This window comes from Stenella coeruleoalba (assembly GCF_951394435.1).
Source record: "Stenella coeruleoalba genome assembly, chromosome: 8".
Lineage (NCBI taxonomy): Eukaryota > Metazoa > Chordata > Mammalia > Artiodactyla > Delphinidae > Stenella > Stenella coeruleoalba.
The window spans coordinates 6,640,004-6,666,637 of record NC_137154.1 but is presented as its reverse complement, the minus strand read 5'-3'; the positions used below and the strand labels follow the sequence as shown (position 1 = coordinate 6,666,637).

Here is a 26,634-nt window from a genome sequence, read left to right as displayed (position 1 = left end):
GAGGAGTGAGTGTGGCTGGAAAGGTCTGTAGACACCTCGTGAAAATATTTACCTGAGGAGCCCAGACCCGTCCTCTGCCAAGGAAGGAAGTAGCCCAGAGTTTGTCCAAAAAATCAATTCGATGGGGGTCTGGAGGGGACTTGCTCTCTGAAAATGGAGCAGCCCACACACTTGCCCTTCCCCTGGGGTCCCACGGGTGACATTCAGCAGAGGAGGTGGATGCGCGGGGCTGGCGGCCCACCAGAAAGAGCAGAGTTGACCTATTTTGAATGGAAAAGATCTTTCCCTGGAGCGTTACTTAGGTTGTTCAGTGAAATGTGCTCATTGCAGAGGTGCTACTGGGATGGAGTCTGCAAGCAGACAGGGGTCCACAGCAACAAAGCTCTGAGCAAAACACACCCGTAGGGCATCTGCTGGGATTTACTTCCACGAGCAGTCTCACCGGGGCCGCACTGTTGACTGATTAATAACAACTCTCACCTGGCTGTTGTGACGAGCTGTGGAAATGTTCCATGATGCATGTGTGTATATATTAACTGATTTAATCCTTGCCACAGCCCTAGAAGGTAGACACTGTTATAACCAGCCCCACGTTGCCCATGAGGAAACAGAGAAGGTACGTGACACGTGGAGGGGCTGGGATCTCAACCCCCGTGCTTCCTCTGTTTTTTGGGGTTTTTTTTGGCCATGCTCTGCAGCTTGCGGGATCTTAGTTCCCCCAGCAGGGGTCAAACCCGTGCCCCTGCGGTGGAAGTGCGGAGTCCTAACCACTGGACCGTGGGGAAGTCCCTTTCCTCTGTACTCCTGACCATCGTACTCTGCTGCCTACCAATAGTCATCAGTGATTTTTAGCAGTTTTAACCAACATTTACCGAGTGTGTTGCCTTTGTGATTTCATCGAATCCTTGCAACAAACCTACGGGATGGGCCTCTGATTCCAGTTTGGCAGAGGGGAGAAGTGACTTGCCCAAGGTCACAGACCGGTGAGAGGCTAAGCCACGCTACTCCATCTCCAGGGCCTCAGCTCGGCACCAGGTCCCTATACTGCTGGTCACAGTGGTCAGCTCCCGGCATCTCACGGGGATTTACCGTGTCAAGGCTTTTTGGCGATGCTTAGAACTTTGGAATGAGAGCTGCATGTTCTTCCTCCAGAGCCTCCTCAGTGCTCTGGTTTGCCTGCTGCCTTGTTCCTGGACGTGGTATTCAACTTCCTGGCCTTTCCTGTCCTGTCAGGGCCTCGGAGGGTAAGTGGTTTGAACAAGATCTTGTTGCGAGGGTTCAGTTTGCCCCTTACATGGCCTCAGCAGGGGCTGAGGGGCAGCAAGGAGGCAGGCAGAGGGAGAGGGACACGGCAGGCGCCGTCTGCCATCTTCGTAGGGTGTGAGGACCCTTTGAGATGGAGAGTCCTGAGACCCCTTTGATAAATAGATGGTGAAACACAGGCTGAGCAAGGGCAGGGGGGAATTGTACTCGGTCAACGGGGAGTCCTGCAGACTCAGGAGCAGAGGCAGGCCTTGGCCCTGGATCTCTGGACTCCCAGGCCTGGACTCTTTCTCAGCATCCTGCCCAACTCTCCCCTCCGGAAGGAAGTAGGACTTATATATATACCTTTCCTGGCCTGCTTTTGCCAGAGCCCTTGAGACTGGCTGAGGACTGGTTGCCATAGAGACGGTCGGACAGGGAGTTCCAAGGTTGGCAGATGTGGGGCGGGGCGGGGGATGGGACAAGACACCAACATGCTAAACGCCCACCAACAGTTGGTAAGGACCGCATCGGGGAGACCAGGGCAAGACACACCACAGCAGGCTCCAGGGACGGTCCCATGTCTGCTCAAGCTTCTCTCAAGCATCCCCCAAGCTGAGCAGGTGAGGGGGGCTCCTTGGGGGGATAGCCAACGGCCCAGAGGCAGGTTGGCTCTCTGGGGTGGGGAGGCTAGGGCTGAGGGAAGCCCTTGAGAAGCCACGAGACTGGAGCTGAGGCCCAGGTGAGAGTCAGGGAGGCCCCAGGCGGGCAGGGACTACAGGGAGGCCTGCAGGATGTCGGATGAAGAAAAGGATGATGCCCAGGGATGACTCCCAGGCTTCTGATGGAGCAACTTCTGCAACACTGCGGGAGGATCAGGATTTCGGGAAAGACAATGCGTTTTTCCCACTTTGGCTTAGTAAGTCCAGGGCCCTGTGGGGCATTCAGAAGAGCTATCCGGAGCCCAGAGGCAGTACAGTGCAATGGTGACAAATCTGGGCTCTGGAGACAGACTCAACACACTCAGGTCCTGGCTCCACTTACCGGCTGTGTGACCTTAGCCAAGTGATTTCACCTCTCTGAGCCCCAGTGTTCTCATCTGCATGACAGGGGTGATAGCGAATATCTACCTCATGGATCCTTGGGAAGGTTAAACGAGTTAATACTTGAAAGTCCTGAGCACCCCGTAGATGCTCAGTAAATAGCAGTTGTTGCTATTTTAATATTAATAATTCAGGTCATGATCAGTCAGTTTCAGTGGTAACAAGGGCCCAGAGGGGCCAGCCTGACAGAAAAGAATGGTCCTGGGACTTCCCTGGCGGTCCAGTGGTTAAGACTCCGAGCTTCCACTGATCGACCAGGTTCGATCCCTGGTCAGGGAACTAAGATCCCACATGCCGTGTGGCACAGCCATAAAACAAACAAACAAAAGAACAGGAGGGTCCCCTGGGGGAGCTACTCAGAGCTGGGCCTCCTCTCCTGTCTTTGCCCAGGGGAGTCTTGGGAGCAGTGATGGTGTAATTCAGGGCCAGCAGCAGAGGTCTGTGAGCGCAGGGCAGATGGCAAAGAAGGACCGGAGGCCCAGGGACCGGAACAAGAAGGGGCAAGGCTCTGCTGAGGCTGAGGAGTAAGCAGCTGCGGAGGGGCCGGGGGGCTGCTGGGTGCCAGGCCCCAGTTGGGGCCAGCGCACAGACCCTGACCCCTGCCCCTTGCCCTCTCCCTCCTCAGTCTGGTCCCCTCTCCTCCTCGGAAACCCTCCTTCCCCTTCCAGTGGGTCTGGGAGAGCTTCACCACAGATGGCCGGGCTCCGCTTCAGCCGGGCTCCGCCTCGGCCCCTGGCCACCAAGCCCTGCCCTTGCCCCCAGCGGTCCATCGGCACAAGTCCAGGCGCAAGTCCACGGCCAACAACCCAGAGGCCCGTGGCTCCTGCTGGAAGACAGAGGCGCCAGATCCGGAGAGGAGACAGCAGCTCAGGGCCTGTAGATGCATTCCCATCCCTCCTGGCAAAGCGGGGGGCCAAGAGCCGGAGCTGCCTGGGAAGAGCTCAGGATCGGGGACGGAGGCCGAGCCAGAAGGCCTGGGCGCTGAGGTGGCCGAGAGGGCTCTGAGCCCCGGGGAACCGCCCCAGCTCCCCAGAAGGGGGTCGATCTTGGAGGAGGAGCCATTTGCAGAGGCCACAGACGAGGCCGAGGAGGGGGAGCACAGGGTCCCCCAGAGAAGGAGGGCTAGTTCTCCAAGAAAGGGGCGGAATTCTGGCGAGGAGGCCTGGGACGAGAGTGAACTGCGGAGCCAGGGGAGTGGCTCTGGCTCCAACAACCTCCGAGGACCACAGAGGAGGAGGCCAAGGGCCAGGGAGCTGGAGGGGCCGAGGAACCTGGAGAAGCTGCAGAGGCAGCTGCAGCAGGACTTGGACTGTGGTGAGCGTGGGACTCAAGGCCCGGGTTCCCCCACGAAGCCGCACAGTGCGGAGAGGGGCTGGAGCCAGCCACCTGGCTGGGCTGGGCTGGGCTGCGCTCCAGGTGCGGGGAGGGATTGCCCAAGGGGCCAGGAGAGACGGCAGTGCCTGATTTGTCCCTCTGTGCACAGATCCCGAAAAGCTGCCCTGGGAGCCATCGCGGGCTGCTGTTCAGGCCTCCCGCTGGAACAGGAAGGCCCATGCCTTGGGAGCTGATGAGACTTGCCTGTTTGCACACTTCCCTAACCGCACCTTCCACAAACGACAGGAGGCCACCAGGTGAGGTGGAGACGAAGAAGGGTGGGAGCAAAACACAGGGACTAGAGAAGGAGCTAGTTCTTCAGGAGACAGTCATTCATCCTCTCATTCATTCCTTTATTTATCCATTCACCAGTCTTTCTGATCATCCAACCATCTGTCCATCCATCCACCATCCACCATCCATCCATCCATCCATCCACCATCCATGCATACATCTGTCTGCTTGGCCAACTGTTTATTGACACAAGCCAGTTTTCATTCACTTCCCATCTTCTATCCATTCATTAATTTATTAGCTAAGTGATTAATGCAACATATATCAGGTATCTGCTCATGGGTCCTCAGGATATAAAGGTAAAAAGACTTGGTTTCAGCCCTAAGAAGCTCAAGGTCGGCTGGAAAAGGAGACAGATGGGCAAAACAGCGACAATGGCAGAAGAGTTAGATCATTACTATACTTAGGGCTTGAACGAGAGACAGTGGGAGCAGAGAGGAAGACAGATGGGGGCTGTTGACAGTGTCTAGGTGAGGGTTGATGAGGGCTTGGACCGGGTGGCCATGTGAGTAAAGAGAGGGGGATTTATTTAAAAGATATTTGGAGTGGGCCTTGGTGACAGTGGGCCTTGGTGACAAGTTAGAAGTGGTAGGTGAGAACCCATTCAGCATCCTGATAGCACCCTTCAAGTCTTATCCTGTTATCCTTCCTTGAGACCTTTCCATGCTTCCCAGTGCCCTTAGGACAAAGCCCAGATTCCTTGGTAAGGTGTTGGGCTGTCTGTCCATCCCTTTGTACAGATTGAGGGCTCCTCCACGGACAGTGTCAGCTCTTTTTTTTTTTAATATTTATTTTATTTATTTATTATGTTTTTGGCTGCATTGGGTCTCAGTTGCGGCATGTGGGATCTTCTGTTGTGGCGCGTGGGCTGCTCTCTAGTTGTGGTGTGAGGGTTTTCTCTCTCTAGCTGTGGCGTGCTGGCTCCAGAGAGTGTGGGCTCTGTAGTTTGTGGCACGCAGGCTCTCTAGTTGAGGCGCCTGGGCTCAGTAGTTGTGGCACGCGGGCTTAGTTGCCCCGCAGCATGTGGGATCTTAGTTCCCCAACCAGGGATCTAACCCGCGTCCCCTGCATTGGAAGGCAGATTCTTTATCACTGGACCACCAGGGAAGTCCTGGTGCCAGATCTTTTTGATCACAGCCCCCGTCTGGCACCCTAAAAGGACCTGGCACATAGTTGGTGCTCAATAAACATGTGCTGAGTGTATGTCTGCCTATCTGTCCATCTTTCTATCTGACCATGATTCAGCTGTGCATGAACTCATCAATACTGAGTTTCTGTCTGTGTCAGGCACTGTGCTAGGTGCTGGGGATACATTGGTGGTGCAGAGGACAGACAAAGGATCCTGCTCTCATGAGGCTCACATTCTACTTGGGAAGGAGGATAATTGATAAAGAAATGAACAGAATGTATAGCTAGAGATAGCAAGTCCCTGGGAGGTAGATGGGGTGCTGAGGTCTCATTTTCTCTGACCTTTGAGCAAAGACCTGATTGACCAGAGGAACTGACCATCACATCTGGGGGAAGAATGTTCCAGGTGGATCTAGGTGCTGTCTATTCAACCGTCCACACCATCCATCCATCCTTTCATCCTTTCATCCACCCACTGATCACCATTTGTTTCTTTTTCCCATCCATTCATCCGTCTGTCCCTCAAACCCGTAGGCATTACCCTAGCTCCTACCAGATATAGGGGTCAGAGAGAAGAAAAGATCTGGGCCCTCCCCTCAAGGAGAGCTGCTTTGCAAGGGGAAGTTGGCGATACAGGTGAGGTCATGGGTGTGTGTGCTGAGCTCCACAAGGCTAAGGACTGTCCGAGTTGGGGTACATCCCTGGCTGGAGTAGGCAGGAAGCTTCCAGGAAGCGTAGGGAAAGACCTTGAGCTAGGCCTGAGGGCTGAGCCCCCAGAGTCAGCCTGCATCCTGTCCAACTTCCACAACAAACCCCATTCCCCAGGCCCCTGGATCTCTGGGCTGCAGCAGTCCCTCCCTCCAGGCCCCCATACGCCCCTACCTGCCCCTGGCCCTCCATGAGGCTCCTGGTTCCCTGCAGACTTCTCCCACCCCTCTTCCTTTCCTCTCCCCACCCAAGAAACCGGCTGCAGGCCTGGGAGCAGCAGCAGCAGGAGAAGCGGCAGCAGGCCGAGCTGCGGCGGGCCCGGGAGCAGCGGCTACAGCAGCGGCTGGCTCAGTGCCTGGCAGCCTACATACCCAGAGGGAGCCGGGGGCCGGGGGCCGCCCAGCGCAAGCTGGAGGAGCTAAGGTAGGCCGGAGCTGCGGGGGGCCTGGAGGGGAGAGGGCAGGGAGGCGGTGCTGGGTGTCAGACCAAAGGACCAAGGGGAACCTGCCCTCACCTTCCCACGGGCTGAGCTTCCAGGGCCAGCCTCCCCACCAGGTGGGCAGGTCGGGCCGCTTTACAGATGAAGACACTGAGGCCTGGGAGGAGAAGGGGCTGGGCCAGGATCACCTTGTTAATAATAACAATTCCTGCAGCTGTCGAAGGCTGAAGTTTAAAATGTTCTTCTTGCATTATCACACTTTCAAATCTTGTTTTCTGATTTCAAATGCCAGGCGTGCTTACTATAAAAATTCAAATATTACAGAAATAGTTCATGGAGAATGTGAATAGTGCCTGTGATCCGGCTCCTGGAAACAGCCATTGTTCGTGGTCAGGGGAAGAGTCATCTGTTTCATTTTCTTCCTATATTTTGATCATAAAAAAGCAAATTCATATTTAAAAGCAAATCTTTCTTAGACTCATAAGAGGAGAGTGAAGTAGGTATCATCAGCACTCCCATAATTTTACAGATGAGGAAAGTCAGGCTTCAAGAGCTTAAATAATTTGTCAAAGGTCACAACAGAGGGGCAAAGCTGGGATTCCAACCCAGGCAGCCATTCATCTGCCCTGCTATGCTGCCTCGGAGAGCTCAAATGCCCAATCTTCAGATAAAGTGCACCAGGATCTTCCCCCCAAAGCCCAAGCTAGGGAAGGAGATAACTCAAGTAAATATGATGACCGATGCCCTTGACACTGTGGACCTACGGGGTGCAGCTGGCACCCAGGCAGCCCTTTCATCCACGGAGAAGCGCTAGGGCAAGGTGAGTTGGGCGCTGCTGAGAGACTACAGGGTTCCTGCCCTGCGATGGGGCCCCTGAGGACTCAGGGGGGCTCTGATCACCTACTCTTTGAGGCTCAGCCTCATCACTCCCAACTTTACAGATGAGGAAACCAAGACTCGAGAGGTCGCGTGTACTTTAAAGGAATCCTTGGCCAGTGATCGGGGAGATGCCTTCTCCCTGCCGGACCTCAAGTTCATTGTTTCTTCACATGGCAGGAAGTGGAAGGCCAGACTCCAGTGGCAGATGTCAGTGAGAGGAGCGTTCCAAACGCACTCCTTTCATTTTCGACTTGGGAGAGGATATTTCCCACGGGGTGTCTCAGCCCTTCCAGCACATGAACTTTGCTCTGAGCTTCATGGGAGACTCTGCCCTTCCCGGGAGGGTGGGCACAAAAGATATCTCCCTGTGGTAGGGAAGCTCCGTACTTTACTTTTATTCTGAGACAGGGCTGACATCCACTGACATCACTTCCTTTCTCGCTTAGAGCTCCAAGACATGGGCTTCCTCTCAATTCTAACAGAAATAGCATCAAGAACCAAGCAGGAAAAATGTACACAACCTCACGGGCAAGACCGAGACTGAATGCAGCTCATGCTTCCCCCACTCCCCACTCCTTGTAACTGCTGTAAAATCCCCTCTTGAACAGTGAAGACTTCTCTTTGCAGTGACTTCTGTTCCTGGCCATGGTTTTCAAGTCCACCTTTTTCTCGAACGGAGGAAGTTTCCTTCTCTGGCACATAGCCAAGGGGCCTGGCCCAGCAAGCCAGTGTTTTCCACAGGGCTCAGCATACTTGCCGGAAGTCCCAGCATGAGTTTTGGAGTCTTGTGTGCCTCTCCTGTCCCGTTCTATCTGTGGGTGCTGCCACCATGCCCTTCGGCCTCTCTCGTGTGCTCTTCAGAAGGATGCCCGGTCCCGTGTGTGGCGTAGCCAGAGGGCCCCTCACTGCCAGGATGCACGGCTTGCGAGCAGACAGATTTCCGACAAGCGCACAGACTGGGTTTTTGTAAATGGGATTGTGCTTCTCCAGTGGAACCTAGATCTTTCTGGGATGTGTTCTTTCATTTGCAGTACATTTCTTTAGTTCCTCTGTCCCATTTTCTAAACTATCGGCTTATAAGATCCACAGAGAATGCTGGCAAGCTTGTCCCATTCGGGCTATAGCACAGAGAAGAAAACTGAACCCAGAGCCCAGACTGGGATTTTGCCCAAAGTCACAGCCAACAGTCACAGCGTCTCCTCACAGGCAGAGTGTGAGAGGGTGCAGGGGTGGATGCAGAGAGGGGAGGGCTGTGCATGCAGATGTCCAGTTGCTCAGAAGTCAGTGCTGGCCCCTCTCCCTTGGTGATGGCTAGGAGGAGGGGCGAGCCTGGCACCGCCTGCAGACCTGGGTTCAGCGCTCAGTCCCTCACTTCCCAGCTGTGCAACCTTGGACAAGTCCCTTGACCCTCCTGAGCCTCAGGCGTGTCATGGGTAAAATGGGACAGATGATTCCCGCCCCACTGACCTCAGGAGAAATCCAGGGCAAGGATGGAAATCAAATGGTTTTGTAAAGCTAAGGGCAGGAGGACAGAAACCGAAAGTTCTTAATGAGGACAAGTGGGCTCAGGAGGGGGCCGGCTCGTGTCCACAGTTAGCCGCCCAGAGGCCCGTCTCCCTGCAGGCGCCAGGAGCGACAGCGCTTTGCTGAGTACCAGGCAGAGTTGCAAGGTATCCAGCAGCGGGTGCAGGCCCGGCCCTACCTGTTCCAGCAGGCCATGCAGGTGAGGCTAGCACCTGGGCAAGCATGTGGCTCCCCAAGACCAGAGCTTCTCACTGGCCGAGTGGGTGGGGAGATGAGGTGGGCGTGGGCCCCCTTAGCGGGACCCCTGGGCTGCTGCCCATCTGGAAGCCCTGGGACCCCCTCGGTAAGCAGAGGCTCACTGTGTCCTCAGCAGCCCAGGTGAGAGAGGAACCCCGCTTCTCTCTCCTCAGGCCAATGCCCGGCTCACTGTGACCCGGCGCTTCTCCCAGGTGCTGTCGGCACTGGGACTGGACGAGGAGCGGCTGCTGGCTGAGGCAGGAAAGGGGGATACGGAGGGCACCCCCAGGAAACCCAGGTGAGGCCCAGCTGTGGGGAGGAAGGGCATGGTCACCAGCACTCTGCGCTGCAGGGCCTCATCCACCTGTCACCCTGCCCTGGGGAAAGGCCGAGGGGACTCCTTGAGCAGCCACATGGATCTACCGTGAATTCAGTCCTGCCCCGTCCACCCCCTGGCCTGGAGGACTCTGTCTAGCTTTCGCAGTCAGCAGGGCCTTCCCCAGGCGCTGTCCTCCATGTCACCCAAGGAAGGCGGGGCCAGGGTTATTTTCCCCACTTCCGATGAGGAAACTAAGGACCCCAGGGGTAGGGTCTTGCCCAAGGACACAGGAATGAATAAGCAGCAGAGCCTGTCTGGGAACCTGCAGCCACCTGAGTGGCCACACATCAAGCCCCCACTGTGGGCTGGTGCCACGCTGGTCACTCCACCTACCCTCATGCTTTAGAACAACTTGGTGCAGAGCAGGGGTTATGAGGCTTGAGGAGGGGAAGTCACTTGCTCAGGGTCACACAGCATAGGAGCCAGATTTGAATCCACAACATCTGTGATGATGGCCTTTCCCCTTCTACAGCCCAGGTCTCCTTGGTTATGGGAGTGGGGAGCTGCACAGCCCAATGGCCTCTATCTGTGTCTTTATCTTTAAGGAGCCACAGGTCAGTGGGAGTGAGAATGGAGCACTCTTCTCAAGAGTCCCCCAAAGAAAGAACCCACTGGCAGCCAGCCTGACAAGCACTCCGCCCCAAGCCCAGACCGAGAGTCCAGTCCCTGAGATAAAAATTAAATGCTTTGTGGAATATACACTGTGGGATTCCTGGTGGTAGTGGAAAGAGGCTGCAGGTTGGGAGTAGGTGGTGGCAGGTGGGGTATGCAGCGCTCTTGGCTGGTTCCCAGGACGAGGAACTCTGGCTGTTCTGGCTGCCCCCTCCCAGCACACACGGCTCTGCCTCTGCCCTGAGGACTGAGTGGGGCATCTCCAAGAGCGAGAGCTGCAACCCCTAAAACTGCTGGGTGCTGGAATTCAAGAGTGAATAGGACACAATGGCTTCCGCCTTTGGGAACTCCCAGTCCTGTTGGGGAGGGGGGCGGACCATTAAAGGGGCGCACGGTGTAACAAACGGGCCGCCAGAACGATCAACTGTGAGGCGGGGGTGTCAGGAGGGATTGTGTGGTCTGAGCTTTTACATTTAAGCAACTTCAGGTTAGAGCCCCTCTCCTCAAGGGGGAAAAAAAAAACCTCAAACACACGGACGTGCCAAACTTTACATTCAATTTCAGGGGACTCAGACACGCAGAAGTTCATCTCGACCTCCGTAGCAGTCACAGGGCGCAGGTTAAAAAATCCGATCCAAGGAACGGGGGAAGGCAGCGTTTGCAGACAGTACTAGTTGTAGGGATTGGGAGGAGGCTGGAATGTGGAGCTGGGGGGGGTCTCAGGAGAACACGCTCGTCGTTGAACACCTGATGGAGCCACGACCCCGGGGAGTTCACTAGGAGGACGCCTACTGCAGCGGTGGGCACTGCCCACGGAAAGTCCGTGAGGCAGTGACTGTCCCGTGACTGAGGGTGTGCAAGCGGAGGGAAGCCTGAGAGGGGCTTTTCTGCGTCGGCGGTGCTGACTTTGATGGCCCCTAAGTCCTTAAAGTTCTGGGATGCCGTCTTACCCAGACCCGGTCGCACAGTACCTTGAGGCGCGCATGCGCAATTGGGCGACCTGCTCAAAGACTGCACCACCGCCCGAGGCGGCCGCGACTGCGCAGTCGGGCTCCGATCCCGGCTTTCCCATGAACCTTTGGGGCCGGCTCCGAGGCAAGCGACGGAAGCAGCCGCTCTTGGTTTCCGGCAATACGACACCGGCTGTCTGGCGACCCGGAAGTGTTCCCATTTTGCGTTGTCGGGGCTCGGCGGTAGCCGGGCCTGGGGTGCACACACCACCATGGGGTCGTCAAAGAAGCACCGTGGGGAGAAGGAGGCGGCCGGGACCACGGCAGCGGCCGGCACCGGGGGCGCCACCGAACAGCCGCCTCGGCACCGGGAACACAAAAAACACAAGCACCGGAGCAGCGGCGGCGGCAGCAGCGGCGGCGAACGACGGAAGCGAAGCCGAGAGCGTGGGAGCGAACGCGGGAGCGGGCGACGCGGGGCCGAAGCTGAGGCCCGCAGCGGCGCGCACGGGCGGGAGCGCAACCAGACAGAGCCCTCCGAGCGGCGGGTGAAGCGGGAGAAGCGGGAGGACGGCTACGAGGCCGGTGAGGGGCGGGGCCTGTGCAGGGGGCGGGGCGATGGGGGGTGTCTGGGGGTGGTGGGCTCTGGGTTTGGAGGCCGAGCACACCAGGCCGAGGCATCGCCACACTCTCTTCGTCAGTACTGTAACGGGTCTTCCTGTGGTTATTTGGAATTAAAGGTTGTTTTTCTCTGTTAAACTTCGTGAGGGTAGAAATTTTCTGTTTTCCTCAATTGGCATATCTCAGGCTCTCCCTAAGTGTGTTGAGTGAGTGAATGAAGTGGTGCCAGCACGTGCAGAGGCAAGAAGAAACCTGATATTGTGCAAGTTGTGGAGTTCACAGCAGAGACACGAGGCTGTGAGATAGGCCCTGTTAAGAAATTTGAACTTTGTCTTGAGAGTCGTAGGGAGCCATGAGTTTGAGCTGAGGAGTGCGCTGATTATATTCATATTTTGCAAAGATCATTGTGTTGAGAACTGGGTCAAGGGCAGTGAAGATTGGAGGTGAGGTGAAGGCTGATGGTGGCCTGCACCAAGGCAGCAGCAGTGGGATGGAGGGGAGATTGGAAAGGTGTTTCGGAGGACGATGTGACAGAGCTTAGCACTTGGAAGAGGACGGGAAGGAGAAGAAGGAATTGAGGATGCTCCTTGAATTTTGGCTTGAGCGATTAGGTGGGTGGGAGTGCTGTCGACTGAACTTGAGGAGTTTGGAAGAGACGCAGATTTTTGGAGGGAGACAACGAATTCGCTTTTGCAGAGTGTTGCATTTGATGTGCATGGAGCAACCCAGCTTTGGGGCCAGATAGAGCAATTTGGGAATCATGAGAGTTCAGGTGGCAAATGAAGTCCCTTGAGAGACTGAGGAGTGAGAAGCCAGGGTTGGGAGTAGAACCTGAGAGATGCCAATGTTTTAGTAGTAGGCAGAGCAGGAGACTAGAAAAAGGAGGTAGGCTATCCTCCAAAGCAGGAAAACCGTAGAATCTTGTGTCATGGGATCTGTGGGAGTGATCAACAATGTCACACACCACAGGAGATCAGGCGAAAACCAGAGCTGAAAAGAATCCATGGGATTTCGAATTAAGGAGGCTGGTGACCTTGGAGAGAGCCTAGAAGGGTTGGGATGCAGGGTCCAGGTGGGATAAAAGGGAAAGAGGGAAAGAGGTAGGTTGTGAGGTGGGCCTGCCGGACGGATGAGCACGTGGTGGCAGCTAGTTGGGGCAGCTCCGCCTGATGGGGTCTGGCTGTTGTCTCTGGTGTTCGGTGAAGTTATTTGCTGTTTGTGAGGTGGGTGGAGGAGGTCCGAAATGCCCCTTTATCTCTGTGACCCCGGTATCATCATAGAACAGGCACCAATAAGTGTGTTTCTTGATTGCACGAATTACATAGAGGACACAGTTATGTTGCCAAGGTGGTTCCTGACCTGTGAGGAGAAACAGACCCAGAAATGACTGACCGTACTATGCAGTGCAGGGGAGAGCAGTTCATGCTGATCAATAATCGAACAGGACACCACGAAGGAAGTGACATTTCATTGTTGCATTCGGATAGGATTTTGTTAATCAGGGTGAGGCCAGAGAGGGCAGTGCAGGTTGAAAATACAGAATGTACAAAAGTGAAGAGGCGGCAAAGTGAAGGATGTAGAAAGCTGGACCTTTTGGATGAAGAAAGGAAGGTGTGTGGAGAGGTGGCATTCTCAGAGCCTGGGACTCAGGTAGAAGGAGCTCCTGGGGAGGAGGAAGCAGGCCCAGGTGCTGGTGAGGGCCTCTCGTCTTCGGCCCTGCAGCTGGAGCCAAGGCTGTGGCTGCAGGCCCTGTGTTCAGCTCCTGAGCCTTGCTGCTTCTTGTTCCAGCTGCCAGCTCCAAAGCAAGCTCAGGTGATGCCTCGTCACTCAGCATCGAGGAGACCAAGTAAGTACCGTCTCCTTTATGTTTCTGTGTTTTCTTACAAGCAGTTTCAGGGGCAGCTGTTTCGGGTGGCTTTCGCACAGTAACACGTTCTGATTGAAGTTGGAAGTTGCCACGTAAATCATCTTAGCCAACCATTTGAGTTACAGAAGTGGGCAATTAAGAGCCAAGAGGAAGGATGGCATTTCACTGGTTAGAGGCAGGCCAGGCCTTCCGCCTGATTGGGAGGCCAGTGCTCTTCCCAATGCTGGGTCAGGCCCTAGGTTTGGGACCCTTAGGACCACTCAGTCCCCTCATGTTTTCACCCCGTCTGTCCAGAAATGCTTCGGTGCTCTTTCTTTGACAGTTCCTAACACTTGTATCTCTTGCCTTCAGTAAACTCCGGGCAAAGTTGGGGCTGAAACCCTTGGAGGTCAATGCCGTCAAGAAGGGTGAGTGTGGGGCTGAGGGTGGGGGAAGGGAGGGCATTTGGGACCAAGGAGAGAGGCCATCTGAAGGGGTCTTTGAAGAAAGTGGGCACAGGTTCAGCACCATTCAGCGGTCCTGTGTGTGTGCTGGCAGTGGGCGCGGGGCCCTCCTTGCTGTTGTGTGGCGGATCTGGGACTCAGCTGCTTCTTGTAGTTTGAGCAGTTGGCGTTGCATCCTCAGTCTGGCTGTGAGGTAGCATTAGATGGGCTGAGAGATGTGCACAGTTCCTGCAAACGGATCTGGGCTGTGCAGGTGCTAGTTTTTTCATTTTGTTTTGTTTTTGAAGTATGATCAGAGGGACTCTGGAAGGCATGGAGGGTCCCATTGTGCCGTGGGGAGACATGGGAGGGTGGGGTCGCGTGGGAGTAGGGAGGCACGGATTCTTCCCCCACCCCTGGCCCCTCTGGCCCCCTGAGCTGGACGGGGGCAGCGTGAGTGGCTCCCTCCTCTCCCCACCAGCCTTGGGCAGGCATAGCCTCACGCCTGGGCCTCCCTTCCAGAGGCGGGCACCAAGGAGGAGCCCGTGACCGCCGATGTCATCAATCCCATGGCCTTGCGACAGCGAGAAGAGCTACGAGAGAAGCTGGCGGCTGCCAAAGAAAAGCGCCTCCTGAACCAAAAGCTGGGGTGAGGGTCCCAGCCGGGCAGGCAGGGGGAGGGCCCGAGGAGGCGCCAAGCAGCTCTGGAGTTGGGGTGGGGGAGCAGGAGCTGGCTCCCGGAGCATCACTGTCTTCCCTCCTCAGGAAGATAAAGGCCCTGGGGGAGGATGACCCCTGGCTGGATGACACTGCAGCCTGGATCGAGAGGACCCGGCAGCTTCAGAAGGAGAAGGACTTGGCAGAGAGGAGGGTGAGGTGCTGGGAGCTGGGGTGTCGTTCAGTGCCTCTGGTGGCCTGACCGGCTGGTGAGGCAGAACATGGACCCTAGGGAGGTGAGGCTGGGCTCGGGGCTGTAGGAGTGGTCAGTAGTGCCTGCGCTGGGTTTTCAGCAGCGCGCCTCCAAGTCCTGTGCTCTTTGCACTCACATCTAGTAAGGCCCCGCACCTTCTGCTGATCCTGAACAGCCTGAGGTCAGACGTCGCCCCCTCCCTGTCCCACAGGCCAAGCTGCTGGAGGAGATGGACCAAGAGTTTGGTGTCAGCACCCTGGTGGAGGAGGAGTTCGGGCAGAGGCGGCAGGTGAAGCTGCAGCAGCTGGGGGGTGCTGTCCTTGGTGCTGGGATCCCAGGGCTTGGTGGGTCGGGCTCCTGACCCGGCTGGACCTTCTGCCTCCCTTCTAGGTCCTGTACAGTGCCCGGGACCTGCAGGGCCTCACCGTGGAGCATGCCATTGACGCCTTCCAAGAGGGGGAGACTGTCATCCTCACCCTCAAGGACAAAGGTGGGTTGAACTGGGGTGCTCTGGCTGGGGCCACAGGCACTGTTGAGTTGAGGGCAAGCGTGACCGGCCACTGCTTCCGCCCTGGCTCCAGGAGTGCTGCAGGAGGAGGAGGATGTGCTGGTGAACGTGAACCTGGTGGATAAGGAGCGGGCAGAGAAGAACGTGGAGCTGCGCAAGAAGAAGCCTGACTACCTGCCGTACGCAGAGGATGAGAGTGTGGATGACTTGGCACAGGCAGGCCGGCAGTGTGGGCTCTGGGCGGAGACGGTGGTGGCTTTTCAGGAGCTGGGTTGGGTCCTAACCTGTACTTCTTGTCTTGCAGCAAAAACCCCGCTCTATCCTGTCCAAGTACGATGAGGAGCTCGAGGGCGAGCGGCTGCAGTCCTTCCGTCTGGAGCAGGGCGGCGTGGCCGATGGCCTCCGGGAACGGGAGCTGGAAGAGATCCGGGCCAAGCTGCGGCTGCAGGCTCAGTCCTTGAGCGCAGCGGGGCCCCGGCTCGCCTCCGAGTACCTCACGCCCGAGGAGATGGTGAGCCCCGAGGCCTCCACCCGCACTTGTGACTAGGGTGGTGACCCTCCCTCCCCTCGGAGGTCACAGGCTGCCAGAATGAGCTAAGGAGGGGGATCAGGTGATCATGTGGTGCGTGGTCCCTGGGGATGCGCAGTCATTGGCAGCCCCGAGGAGGAGCTGTGGGCAGGCAGTTGGTGTAGACAGAACAAGGACCGTGAGCCAGGTGGCCCTGAACTGGTGTTCAGACCCTGCCACTTAGCCAGCCTGTGCCTGGGGTGAGTGACGTAAGTACCAGGCGCCCCATCTGAAATGGGGATGGCGGGAGCCAGCTCTTGGGGGATGATACAAGGATGGGTGGTGATCTGGTAAGTGGTCATTCTACAGCTGCGCGTGGCTGTCGCCTTTGGGATGGCTGTGTGAATTCGCAGGTAGACCGCTGGCTCAGTAGGTTGCTTGGCTCTGTGGTTACGAGCAAGACTTTGCAGCCAGACTCCTGGGATTCACAATCCCGGCTCTCCTGCTTAGGAGCTAGCTGACTTTGGACGAGATACATAATCTCTCTGTGCCTCGGTTTTCCTCATCTCACAGGCGGGAGAATAATCGCCCACACCTCATGTCTTGCCCATGTACGTGAGCTACGTATGACCACAGCCAGCGCAGAGTAACGCTAAGGCAGCGTTCGCTCTCGTGGGCTTGTGCTGCCTGCCTTCCCCCCAGCGCCACCCCGGCCTTCACGTTTCTCTTTCTCTCTCCCCTTCAGGTGACCTTTAAAAAGACCAAGCGGCGAGTGAAGAAGATCCGCAAGAAGGAGAAGGAGGTGGTAATACAGGCTGATGACCTGCTGCCCCTTGGGGACCAGACTCAAGATGAGGACTTCGGTTCCAGGTGGGTGTGGGGCCAGGGGTCGGTGTTGGCGCTGAGCCAGCCCCGGGGCCAGGGCTCACGCAGAGGCCTCTCCACACAGATTGCGGGGCCGCGGTCGGCGCCGAGTGCCTCAGGCAGACGAGGAGGCCCAGGAGGAGGGGGAGAAGGAGCCTGTGTCTCAGCCCCTGCAGTCAGATGACCCCCGCGTGGAGAACATGGACATCAGCGACGAGGGTAAGGGCCCAGCCAGCCCGTTTCGGGGGGTGGGAGGGCAGAGGGGGAGTTGGGGGCAGGGGTGGAAAAGCAGGGACAGGAGCCCAGGGCCCCTGGAAGTGATCTGAGCCGGCGTCTCCCGTGTTTCCACCAGAGGAGGGCAGAGCACCGTGGTCTGGGTCACCCGAGGTGCTGGAAGAGGATGAGGCGGAGCTGGAGCTGCAGAAGCAGCTGGAGAAGGGGCGCCGCCTGCGGCAGCTACAACAGCTGCGGGACAGCGGTGAGAAGGTAGGGGGGCTCCTGAGGCGTGGGTGGGCGCTGGGCCCTTTGGTGACAGGTGTGTCTGTAGTGCCCTGTCCTGAGGAGCACGTGCTCCTGCGCCATCGTAGGCAGCACCCGCATTTCAATTTGCATCCTCTCTTTTGTTTCATATGGTGTTATTGGTAGATATTGGTAGATTTCTAGGTTTCTGCAGCGTTTCCACTAGGGGATGCTTTAGTGGTTGGATCTTTCCCTCCCTTCTTTCCTTCTGGAGTGTGTATTGCATGCCTTACTGTGTGTGAGGCATTGTCCCAGGGCTGGGGAGTCACTGGAGAACAGGACAGCCAAAGGCCTATGCCTTGCATGGAGGCAGAAGTGGCGGTGAACTTGTGAACACGAGCAAACGGTAATTTCTCATAGTGACTAGAGCTGAGCAGACCAGACAGGAGTCACCGGAGGGTTGGTCTCTTGGTTCGGGTGTTCACGGAAGACCTTTCAAGGGGAGACATTTGAATTGAGACTGAAATGACACAAAGGAGCCGATCTTGCGCAGATTCAGTGTGGAGGTCGCGTAGACAGACGTTCAGGCCCTGGGGACAGCAGATGTCCTTTGGATAGACGACCTTAGAATGTTGGAGGACCAGGTAGGCTGGAGCAGAGTGAAGGGCTGGTGGTGTGAGCTGAGGCAGAGAGGTCAGCGGGGCCTTGAGGCCGTGGTCATCGCTGACCCTCAACGGGGCACTGGCACGTGCCGGGCACTGCTTAAGTGCTTCATGTGCTGCTTCATTTAATTCTCACAGCAACACCCTATGAGGAAGGTTCTGTTTTCTCCATTTTACAGTTGAGGAAAACTGAGGCACAGAGGCGTTAGGCAAGTTGCCTAAGGTTACGTGACTGGTCAGTGGCCGAGCTGGAATTTGCACAGCTTGACTCCAGAGCCCACACTTGTAACCCTGCACCTCCCACCGAGGGAGAAAGTGGGGCTGGAGACAGAGGCTGCAGCAGCAAACCTGGGGTGCCTACCGTGGGGGGTAGCGTAGGAGGGGAGCCACGAGAGTGAGGCCTCCCTGAAGCCGAGGAGGGGTTTCGAGGAGAGAGAGGGCGGCGTCATCTAACACTGCTGAGGGGCAGGTCAGATTTGGCACCAGTGGAGACAGTGCCCTGGCAGAGACAGTAGCTTCTGGAGGATTGAGGAGAGATGGGACTCAAGGAGGTGAGGGCAGCAGCTGGGGATGATTCCTCCGCGCAGGAGCGTGAGGGCTTTTTGTTAAAGGGCCAGAGAGTAAACGTCTGAGGCTTCGATCTTGGCAGCAGCTGCTCAGCTGCTCTGCCAGTGTAGCCAGTGGGCATGGCCGCATGCCAATACAGCTTGCTTTACGAGGACAGGCAGTGGGCCCCAGTTTGCCCAACCCCACTCTGATAGAGGACGGGAAAATGGGGCAATAGCTGAAGGGGGCGCGAGTTGAGGGAAGTTTTTCTCTTTCATAGTTAATGCGGAATAGCGTTAATATTTAAAAATTATGTGCGAGTGTCCCAGAGTCTACGGCTGAAAGGATTGTAAAGGTTACGTGGCCCGGTGGGATTAATCACGATTGGGTTTTCTACTGGCTGGGCCATTTACTGAGATGGGGGAGACTAGGGGAGAAACAGGTGTGGGGAAGAAAAGCAAGTGTTTCCTTTTGGTTTAGTTAGCTTTGAGGTGCCTCCTTATTGGAGGTGATTGTATTGAATAGGCAGTTGGATATATGACTTTGAACTTCAGGGGAGAGGCTGAGATGAGAGATACGAGCATGGAAGTCTGTGTAGCTGGGATTTAAAACCAGAGGACTGGATGGAATCACCAGGAGAGTGAGTATAAATAAGGAAGAGAACGTAGGGCTCCAAGCGAGGAGGGTAAAGAGGAGAGGGTGCCGTCCTGGAAGCCATGTGAAGAAAGGTCTGGAGTGGAAGCGTGTGAGCAGCTGTGGCGCATGCTCCGGAGAGTTTGGGTATCAGGAGGATGGGAACTGACCTTGGGATCGGGCAGCACAGAGGTCACTGATGCTCCCATCAGGTCAGCTCTGTGGGGTGGTGGGAAATGGGGACTAGATCATGCAGGCTTTAACAAGGTTGCTGGACACAAGATTAATAGATGAACGTTGATTGTGTTTCTGTACACCAGCAATAGGTAGAAAATGTAATTTTAAAAAGGACACCATTTATGAAAGCGATATAGATGGTGAAGTAATGTGGATAAGCAAGAGAAGGCAATGTGGGAAAGGAGTAATCAGCATAGCAACAAAATAAAAAGGAATGAATGATTCGTAAGATCTATATGGGGAAAATTATAGTCCGTTTTCGAAAAGCATTAAACAAGACGTGTTGTTTTAGTTACCAAGGGCTACCATAACAGAATACTACAGGCCGGGTGGCTTAAACAACAGCAATTTATTCTAACACTTCTGGAGGCTGGAAGTCCAAGATCAAGGTGTTGGCAGGTTTGCTTTCTCTTCAGGCCTCTCTCCTCGCCTTGAGATGGCCATCTTCTCACTGTGTCCTCACATGGCCTTTGTGTGTTACTCCCTGACATCTTTCCTTCTTGTAAGGACACTAGCCCATTGGATTAGGGCCTACCCTTATGACCTCATTTGACCTTTTTTATCTTCTTAAAGGCCTTGTCTCCAAACACAGCCACACTGGAGATGAGGGCTTCAACATACAAATTTTGGGGGGGACACATTTCAGTCCATAACAACCATGTTAATGGATACCACTAACATTGTAAAGATGTCTATCTCCTCCAATTAACCTATAGATTAAATGCTGTTCCAGCAGAAATCCCAATAGAGATTTTTGTGGAAGCTGGCAAGTTGATTCTAAAATTTACACAGAAGATCAAAGGGACCAAAATAGCCAAGACGCTTTGGAATAATAACGTGGTGGGATTTGCTGTAACAGATATCAAGTCTTTTTAGAAAGTTGAAATTGAAACAGCAGGATATTGGCATAAGTGTGGACTAATAGGGCTGAGATTGAATACAGGGACCCAGAAACAGACTACTGAGCCAGGACACGTGATGTCCCAGTGTGAAAGGTGCTCAGCTCAATAAGTGGTGGTGGGACAGTCAGTTACCTATTTGGAAAAATGTGAAATTGGGTTTGTACTTCACACCTTATGCAAATTCACTTAGATTAAGAACTTAAAAGTAAAAACTTAATATTTGAGGCCAAAGTAAAAAAATTACGTTTATGACTTCGTGGTAGAGATTCTTTTTTTTATTGTGTTAAAATACACATAATATTTACCATCTTACCCATTTTTAGGTGTATGGTCTGTGGTATTAAGTATATTCACCTTGTGTGCAGCCGTCACCGCCATCCATCCCCATAACTCTCTTCACCTTGTGAAGCTGAAACTCTGTCCCCATTAAACCCTAACTCCCCATTCTCCCTTCCCCCCAGCTTCTGGCAATCACCATTCCACTGTCTGTCTCTATGACCTTGACTCCTCTAGGGACCTCCTATAAGTAGAATCATAGAGTATTTGTTTTTATGTGATTGGATTATTTCAAGAGAAAGATTTCTTACAATATAGATATAAAGCATAACCCATGAAGAAGAAAACAGACATTTTACTTAGAAATAAAAATTTTTAATTTTTTTTAAAAATTTACTTATTTTTGGCTGCATTGGGTCTTTGTTGGTGCACGTGGGCTTTTTCTAGTTGTGGCGAGCAGTGGCTACTCTTGGTTGTGGTGTGTGGGCTTCTCATTGCAGTGGCTACTCTTGTTGCGGAGCACGGGCTCGAGGTGCACGGGCTTCAGTAGTTGTGGCACATGGGCTCAGTAGTTGTGGCTCTTGGGCTCTAGAGTGCAGGCTCAGTAGTTGTGGCACATGGGCTTAGTTGCTCCGTGGCATGTGGGATCTTCCCGGATCAGGGCTCGAACCCAAGTTCCCTGCATTGTCAGGTGGATTCTTAACCACTGTGCCACCAGGGAGGCCCCTTAATTTTAATTTTAAAATTTTGTTTTATTTAAAATACATTATGAAGGAGAATTCCCTGGCGTCCAGTTGTTAAGACTCCGCGCTTCCACTGCAGGGGGCATGGGTTCCATCCCTGGTCGGGGAACTAAAATCCCACATGCCTCGATACGTGGCCAGGAAAGAAGAAAAACGACATCATAAAGAATGTAAAAAGACAGGCCAGAGGGAGAAGATATTTGTCCATATGCAGAATGGCATTCAGAGAATTAGAAGGATAAATGACCACTAGAATCCCCCGCGAGGCCCAACCTCAGTAGTGATCAAGGAAAGGTGAGCTGAAACAATGACAGACTGTGTCACATGTGCATCATTTGGCAAAAATGTCAGTCTGACAACATCAAATGTCAGTGAGGATGTGGAGCAGCCAGAATTCTTAGCCACACTTTTCATGGACGTGTAAACGAGTCTAATCAGTGGGAAGACAATGACGAACCTTGCAGAATGAAAGTGAGTGTGTTCCGTGCAACTCACCGGTCCGCACTCTCACGTGTGCCCCAGAGAAATGCTTGCATCAGATTGCTTCAGCTGCGTTACTCGTGGTAACAGAAGAAGAACATCCTTAGTGCACTAGAACTAAATTGAGGTATGATCGTGTCACGGAATATGATTCTGTAGTTCAAAGCTAATGAACTATATATAGCCGCTCGTGTCAAGATTAACCTTAAAATACATATATACTTATGTATATATATAAACAAGTCATAGTAGAATCATACAGTACGATTCAGATTGCATAATGTTTGAAAAATGCACAACAAAATAACAGACTGTTCGTGGATAGGTCTTTATGTGGTAAACTATAAAGGAAAGCCAGTGAATCATGGCCACAGATATGTGGGGAAGAGACACTTGAGGTTAATAATGTTTCTCAGCCAGGTGATGGGGACATGGGTGTTTGTTTGGTGGTTGTTATTTTTAAAAATATGAATGTATTATAAATAACCCTTTTTTGTGTAGGATGACATTCATTTAAAAATGTAACATAATAAAATGAAAAGGGTTGCAAAAGTGGACATGGAGACTAGAAACTTCTCGGAGGAGTTTGCTGTCAGGGGGCAGAGCAGGAGGGCTGTGGTATTGAAAGGAGATTTGTTTTTTTTTTTAATTTATTTTTGGCTGTGTTGGGTTTTTGTTGCGCGCGGTCTTTCTCTGGTTGTGGCGAGCGGGGGCTATTGTTCGTTGTGGAGCACAGGCTTCTCACTGCGGGGGCTTCTCTTGTTGTGGAGCATGGGCTCTAAGTGCACAGGCTCAGTAGTTGTGGCTCGTGGGCTCTAGGGCGCAGGCTCAGTAGTTGTGGCGCACGGGCTTAAGTTGCCCCGCGGCATGTGGGATCTTCCCAGACCAGGGTTCGAACCCGTGTCCCCTGCAGTGGAAGCACGGATTCTTAATCACTGTGCCACCAGGGAAGTCCAAGGAGGAGTTTTTAAAAGAGGGGAGAGCGACTTCCCTGGCGGTCCAGTGGTTAAGACTCTGTGCTTCCACTGCGGGGGGCGTGGGTTCGATCCCTGGTCGGGGAACTAAGATCCCACATGCCGCGCAGCCAAAAATAAAAGAGGGGAGATCCTAGGTCATCCCTGTGTGCTTGTGGGAATGACACAATAGAGGGGACAGTGAGTGTAGTCAGGAGGGGGGTAGTGTCAGGAGCAGAGTTCTGAGGGCCCTTGGAGCCGTGCCAGGTAAGGTGGCCTGAGGTGGGAGCAGGGCTGGGCGTCTGCTGTGATGGGAGGGCAGGCAGGGTGGGTAGCTGGTGGATTCAGTGCCAGAAGCAGGTGGAAGGTCAACAGAGCATCTAGCCTGCAGCCTCAGGGACAGGGCTCCAGGGGGAGGGATGTTTACGCCGAGTCCTAAAACTGGAGTTTCTCAGGTGAAGAGTGGGTGGCAGAGGAGTGGCGGGAGAGGCCCTGGAGGAAGGCGTGCGTGTGAGGCTGCAGGAGTGAGCTGAGGGGCTCTGGAGAAGGGTCGGCCCAGGCCCGGTCATGAAGGGCCGTGTGGGATTTTGGATATTAATTCAAAGGGCAGTGGGGAGCCATTGACGACTTTGGAGGAGGGAAGCGAGCCAGTGAGATCGGTGCAGAGCGCAGAGCAGATCGGGGGTCAGGGAGAAGTAGAGACCGGTCTGGTCTGCCGTGAGCAGTGGGAATGGCTTGTCATACTGCCACCACGGAGGGTCTTGGGTTCCTGGGCCCCACCCCAGAAACTTGCGGGTTTGCCCACAGCCACTCCCTCCCTCAGGTGGTGGAGATCGTCAGGAGGCTGGAGTGTCGCCAGCGGGGCTGGGAGGAGGAGGAGGATCCGGAGCGGAAGGGGGCCATCGTGTTCAACGCCACATCCGAGTTCTGCCGCACGCTGGGGGAGATCCCCACCTACGGGCTGGCCGGCAACCGGGAGGAGCAGGAAGAGCTCATGGTGGGTCCTCGGCAGCCCAGCGCCCACACGCTCCCCTGGCCTGCTCTGCTCCGGGGGCAGGGGCGCAGCGTGGGCGGCAGTGTCGGCCCTGCCGGTCCTCAGTGCTGAGCCCCAGTGCTCAGGTGGGACGGGCCGGCTGAGGGCTGGGCCGCCTGGGCTGAGCCTGAGCTGTCCTCTAGGACTTTGAACGGGATGAGGAGCGATCGGCCAACGGCGGCTCCGAATCTGATGGGGAGGAGAACATTGGCTGGAGCACAGTCAACCTGGATGAGGAGAAGCAGCAGCAAGATGTGAGGACAGGGAGGAACGGGGCTGGGGCCGGGAGGACACGGGAGTGGAGACCCCGCTGCCTTGGGGTCAGGAGCTGGGCTGGAGGCCCAGCTCTGTGCCTTCCTAGCCGTGGGGCCTCCATGTCTCAGAGCCTTGGTCTCCTCATGCGTAAATGGAGTGTATAAACCTCACGGGGTTATTGTGGATTAAATGAGACGTCTTGTCATGCAGGGCCTGGTGCATAGAGAGGTCCACAGTCCAGTGGGGGGTGACTGTTGGGTTGGAGGGTCAGAAGAGCCCGTGTGGCTTACAACCCCCATCATTCTGTGCCACCCCCAGTTCTCTGCTTCCTCCACCACCATCCTGGACGAGGAGCCCATCGTGAATAGAGGGCTGGCAGCCGCCCTGCTCCTGTGTCAGAACAAAGGTAAGGGGCTCGGGGCAGCCTTGCTGGGGCCTGGGTGCTGTGGCGGGAAGGGCAGGCGAGGCAGGTGCTGGCGCGGCTTCCCCTGGTCCCTTCTGCTGCCTCTTCCTCGTTTCTGATGCCATGAGCCACTCCTTCCCCTGCACCCTGGTTCCAGGGCAGTCTTAGTAGCAGCTGGCCTTCTGTGCTGCATCACCCCATTTTCAATGCCCGTGCTCACGTATTCCCCTGCAAAGCATCCTTTGAGGCTTGGTGTCTCCTCTGGGGAGGAGTGTGGGGAGCTGAAACAGTCCAGGCTGTGGCACAGAGGCCTTGGCATTAGGATCCCAGTCCTGCCTTTTACTTGGCCAGTGGCCCCTGACAAGGACTTGACTCTTGTCTCTGTTTCCTCCATCTGCACAATGGGCCTGATGTCTGTCCACTCCCACAGCACAGCTCTGAGGGTCTCCCAGTGGCCCCGTGCTGTTGGCGGGTGCTGGGAAGCCTGGAGTCTCATAACCCCTGTCCTCAGGGCTGCTGGAAACAACGGTGCAGAAGGTGGCCCGGGTGAAGGCGCCCAACAAGTCCCTGCCGTCAGCCGTGTACTGCATTGAGGACAAGATGTGAGTGGGGCACCAGCCGGGGCCGTACTGCCTGGAGCCTGGGCCGGGGGGGGCAGCAGCTCACACTGAATCCCTATCCGTCTCGGGCAGGGCCATCGATGACAAGTACAGCCGGCGGGAGGAGTACCGAGGCTTCACCCAGGACTTCAAGGAGAAGGATGGCTACAAGCCTGACGTCAAGATAGAGTACGTGGACGAGACGGGCCGGAAACTCACTCCCAAGGAGGTGAGCGGGGCCTCTGAGGCGGGGCCGCGAGGCAGAGCCGCACCCCAGGGTCTGGGCTGGGGGCTGGTGGTGTCTGTGTCTCTGGCAGGCCCGGTGGTCCCCCTCGCGGGCCTGGCGGGAGGGTGCCTTTGCTGGCCTGACCCTTCACTCTCACCGCCGGCGGCCCTCGCGGGGCGGCCGACTCTCCCATCTTTTCTTTGTCTTCCACCCGCCAGCACTCTTCCCCACATGCTCCCTGGGTGTGCTGCCCCCTCGCTCCAGCCCCAGCCCCGGTGCCCCGACGAAGTCCATCCCCCCCACTCTGCTGGGGGCCCCAGAGGGTGCTGGGGCCGCTGGCCTTCTCCCATCCCCTCCCAGCCACCCCACCCCACCCTGGGCCTAGCGCTGCCCCTCCCCTATCCTGTGCGGCTTGGGCGGCTCCAACACGGTCCTGCCCCCCTCCCCCATCGCAGGCTTTCCGGCAGCTGTCCCACCGCTTCCATGGGAAGGGCTCGGGCAAGATGAAGACGGAGCGACGGATGAAGAAGCTGGACGAGGAGGCGGTGGGTGCCCGAGGGGTCGCGGGGGGGCCTCGGGACGCATGGCGGGCAGCTGAGGTGCCGAGGCCCGCTCCCACCCGTGTTGACCAACCCTGCCCCCGCAGCTCCTGAAGAAGATGAGCTCCAGCGACACGCCCCTGGGCACCGTGGCTTTGCTCCAGGAGAAGCAGAAGGCCCAGAAGACACCGTACATCGTGCTCAGCGGCAGTGGCAAGAGCATGAACGCGTGAGTGGGGAGGCGGGGTGGGCACAGGGCCTCGCGGTGCACGTATGGGGTCGGGGAGGCGCGCAGCCGCTCTGCAGCCTCACGCCCTTCTTCTCTCCGCAGGAACACCATTACCAAGTGAAGCCGACCTCCCTTCTGATCCCCTCCCGACTTTAATATTAAATAAAGTTCCCTCCTTATTTTTTCCCCCCCTGGTCATGGTGCAGATTCCAGGGTTAGACCTGGGAGGAGGGCAGGTGGAGGAGCATCAGTGACACTGCCCTCAGGCTCCATCACCACCTTTGTGACCTCAGGCAAGTCACTGAACCTCTCTGGGCTTTAATTCTGCCATTTGTACCATCAAGACACCTCTGCTTCACAGGATGTCTTGTGACAATTAAATGAACTCATTCGTTCATTCACCTGCAGTGCGAAGGTGAGCAAGACCCCTCAGAGGTGGCTTAGAGTGATGGCCTCTGCCAGGTGAGACCTGGTCGTAGGTGACACAAATAACAACGGAGATGCAGGGAGAAAGCTAGCCTGGATCCTCTAAGGCGGTTGTCCAGTCCACCCTGGGCCCCAGCCAGCTAAAGAGGAGCCAGCTGGTTCATTTTCTCGCCCCCTCCCCTGGCCTCCCCGGTGTGGTTGCATGGGTCCTGGCCGTCTGTTGAAGGCCGTGCCTTATCCTCTGCAGGGCTAGAAGTGGAAGGTGTTTTAGAGGTTTGGGTAAGAAGTGGAAGGTGTTTTAGAAGTTCAGTCACTCTGGTCTCTCCCAGCCTCCAGAGCCACAAGTGGCACTGCCCTCCCCGGCCAGGACAGGCGGGGCAGGGACTGGGGGCAGCGCAGGGCGGAGGTGCTACCCGAGGCTGCTCCGTGATCCTGTACCGCCTTGGTGTGTGTGGAGCGAGAGG

The 26,634-nt window shown here is 55.7% G+C and overlaps 2 protein-coding genes across 2 annotated transcripts; both read left to right on the top strand.

Moving 5' to 3' along the window:
• Nucleotides 1–1,718: 1,718 nt before the first annotated feature.
• On the top strand, nt 1,719–9,934 carry TSGA10IP (testis specific 10 interacting protein; the record flags this gene model as incomplete). Its single annotated transcript, XM_079930457.1, has 8 exons — nt 1,719–1,865; nt 2,736–2,869; nt 2,971–3,659; nt 3,829–3,976; nt 6,102–6,272; nt 8,791–8,890; nt 9,102–9,226; nt 9,853–9,934. 8 exons carry the CDS (start codon nt 1,719–1,721, stop codon nt 9,932–9,934), a joined length of 1,596 nt encoding a protein of 531 aa, XP_079786583.1.
• Nucleotides 9,935–10,851: 917 nt separating this feature from the next.
• On the top strand, nt 10,852–25,923 carry SART1 (spliceosome associated factor 1, recruiter of U4/U6.U5 tri-snRNP). Its single transcript, XM_079930202.1, has 20 exons — nt 10,852–11,454; nt 13,279–13,336; nt 13,709–13,764; nt 14,302–14,428; nt 14,545–14,650; nt 14,901–14,978; nt 15,080–15,179; nt 15,271–15,413; nt 15,502–15,708; nt 16,451–16,575; nt 16,655–16,788; nt 16,922–17,055; nt 23,284–23,457; nt 23,637–23,747; nt 24,067–24,154; nt 24,663–24,753; nt 24,844–24,979; nt 25,432–25,521; nt 25,623–25,744; nt 25,847–25,923. The coding sequence occupies exons 1-20, from the start codon at nt 11,142–11,144 to the stop codon at nt 25,863–25,865; spliced, it is 2,412 nt and encodes an 803-aa protein (XP_079786328.1). The 5' UTR covers nt 10,852–11,141; the 3' UTR covers nt 25,866–25,923.
• The last annotated feature ends 711 nt before the right edge of the window (nt 25,924–26,634 follow it).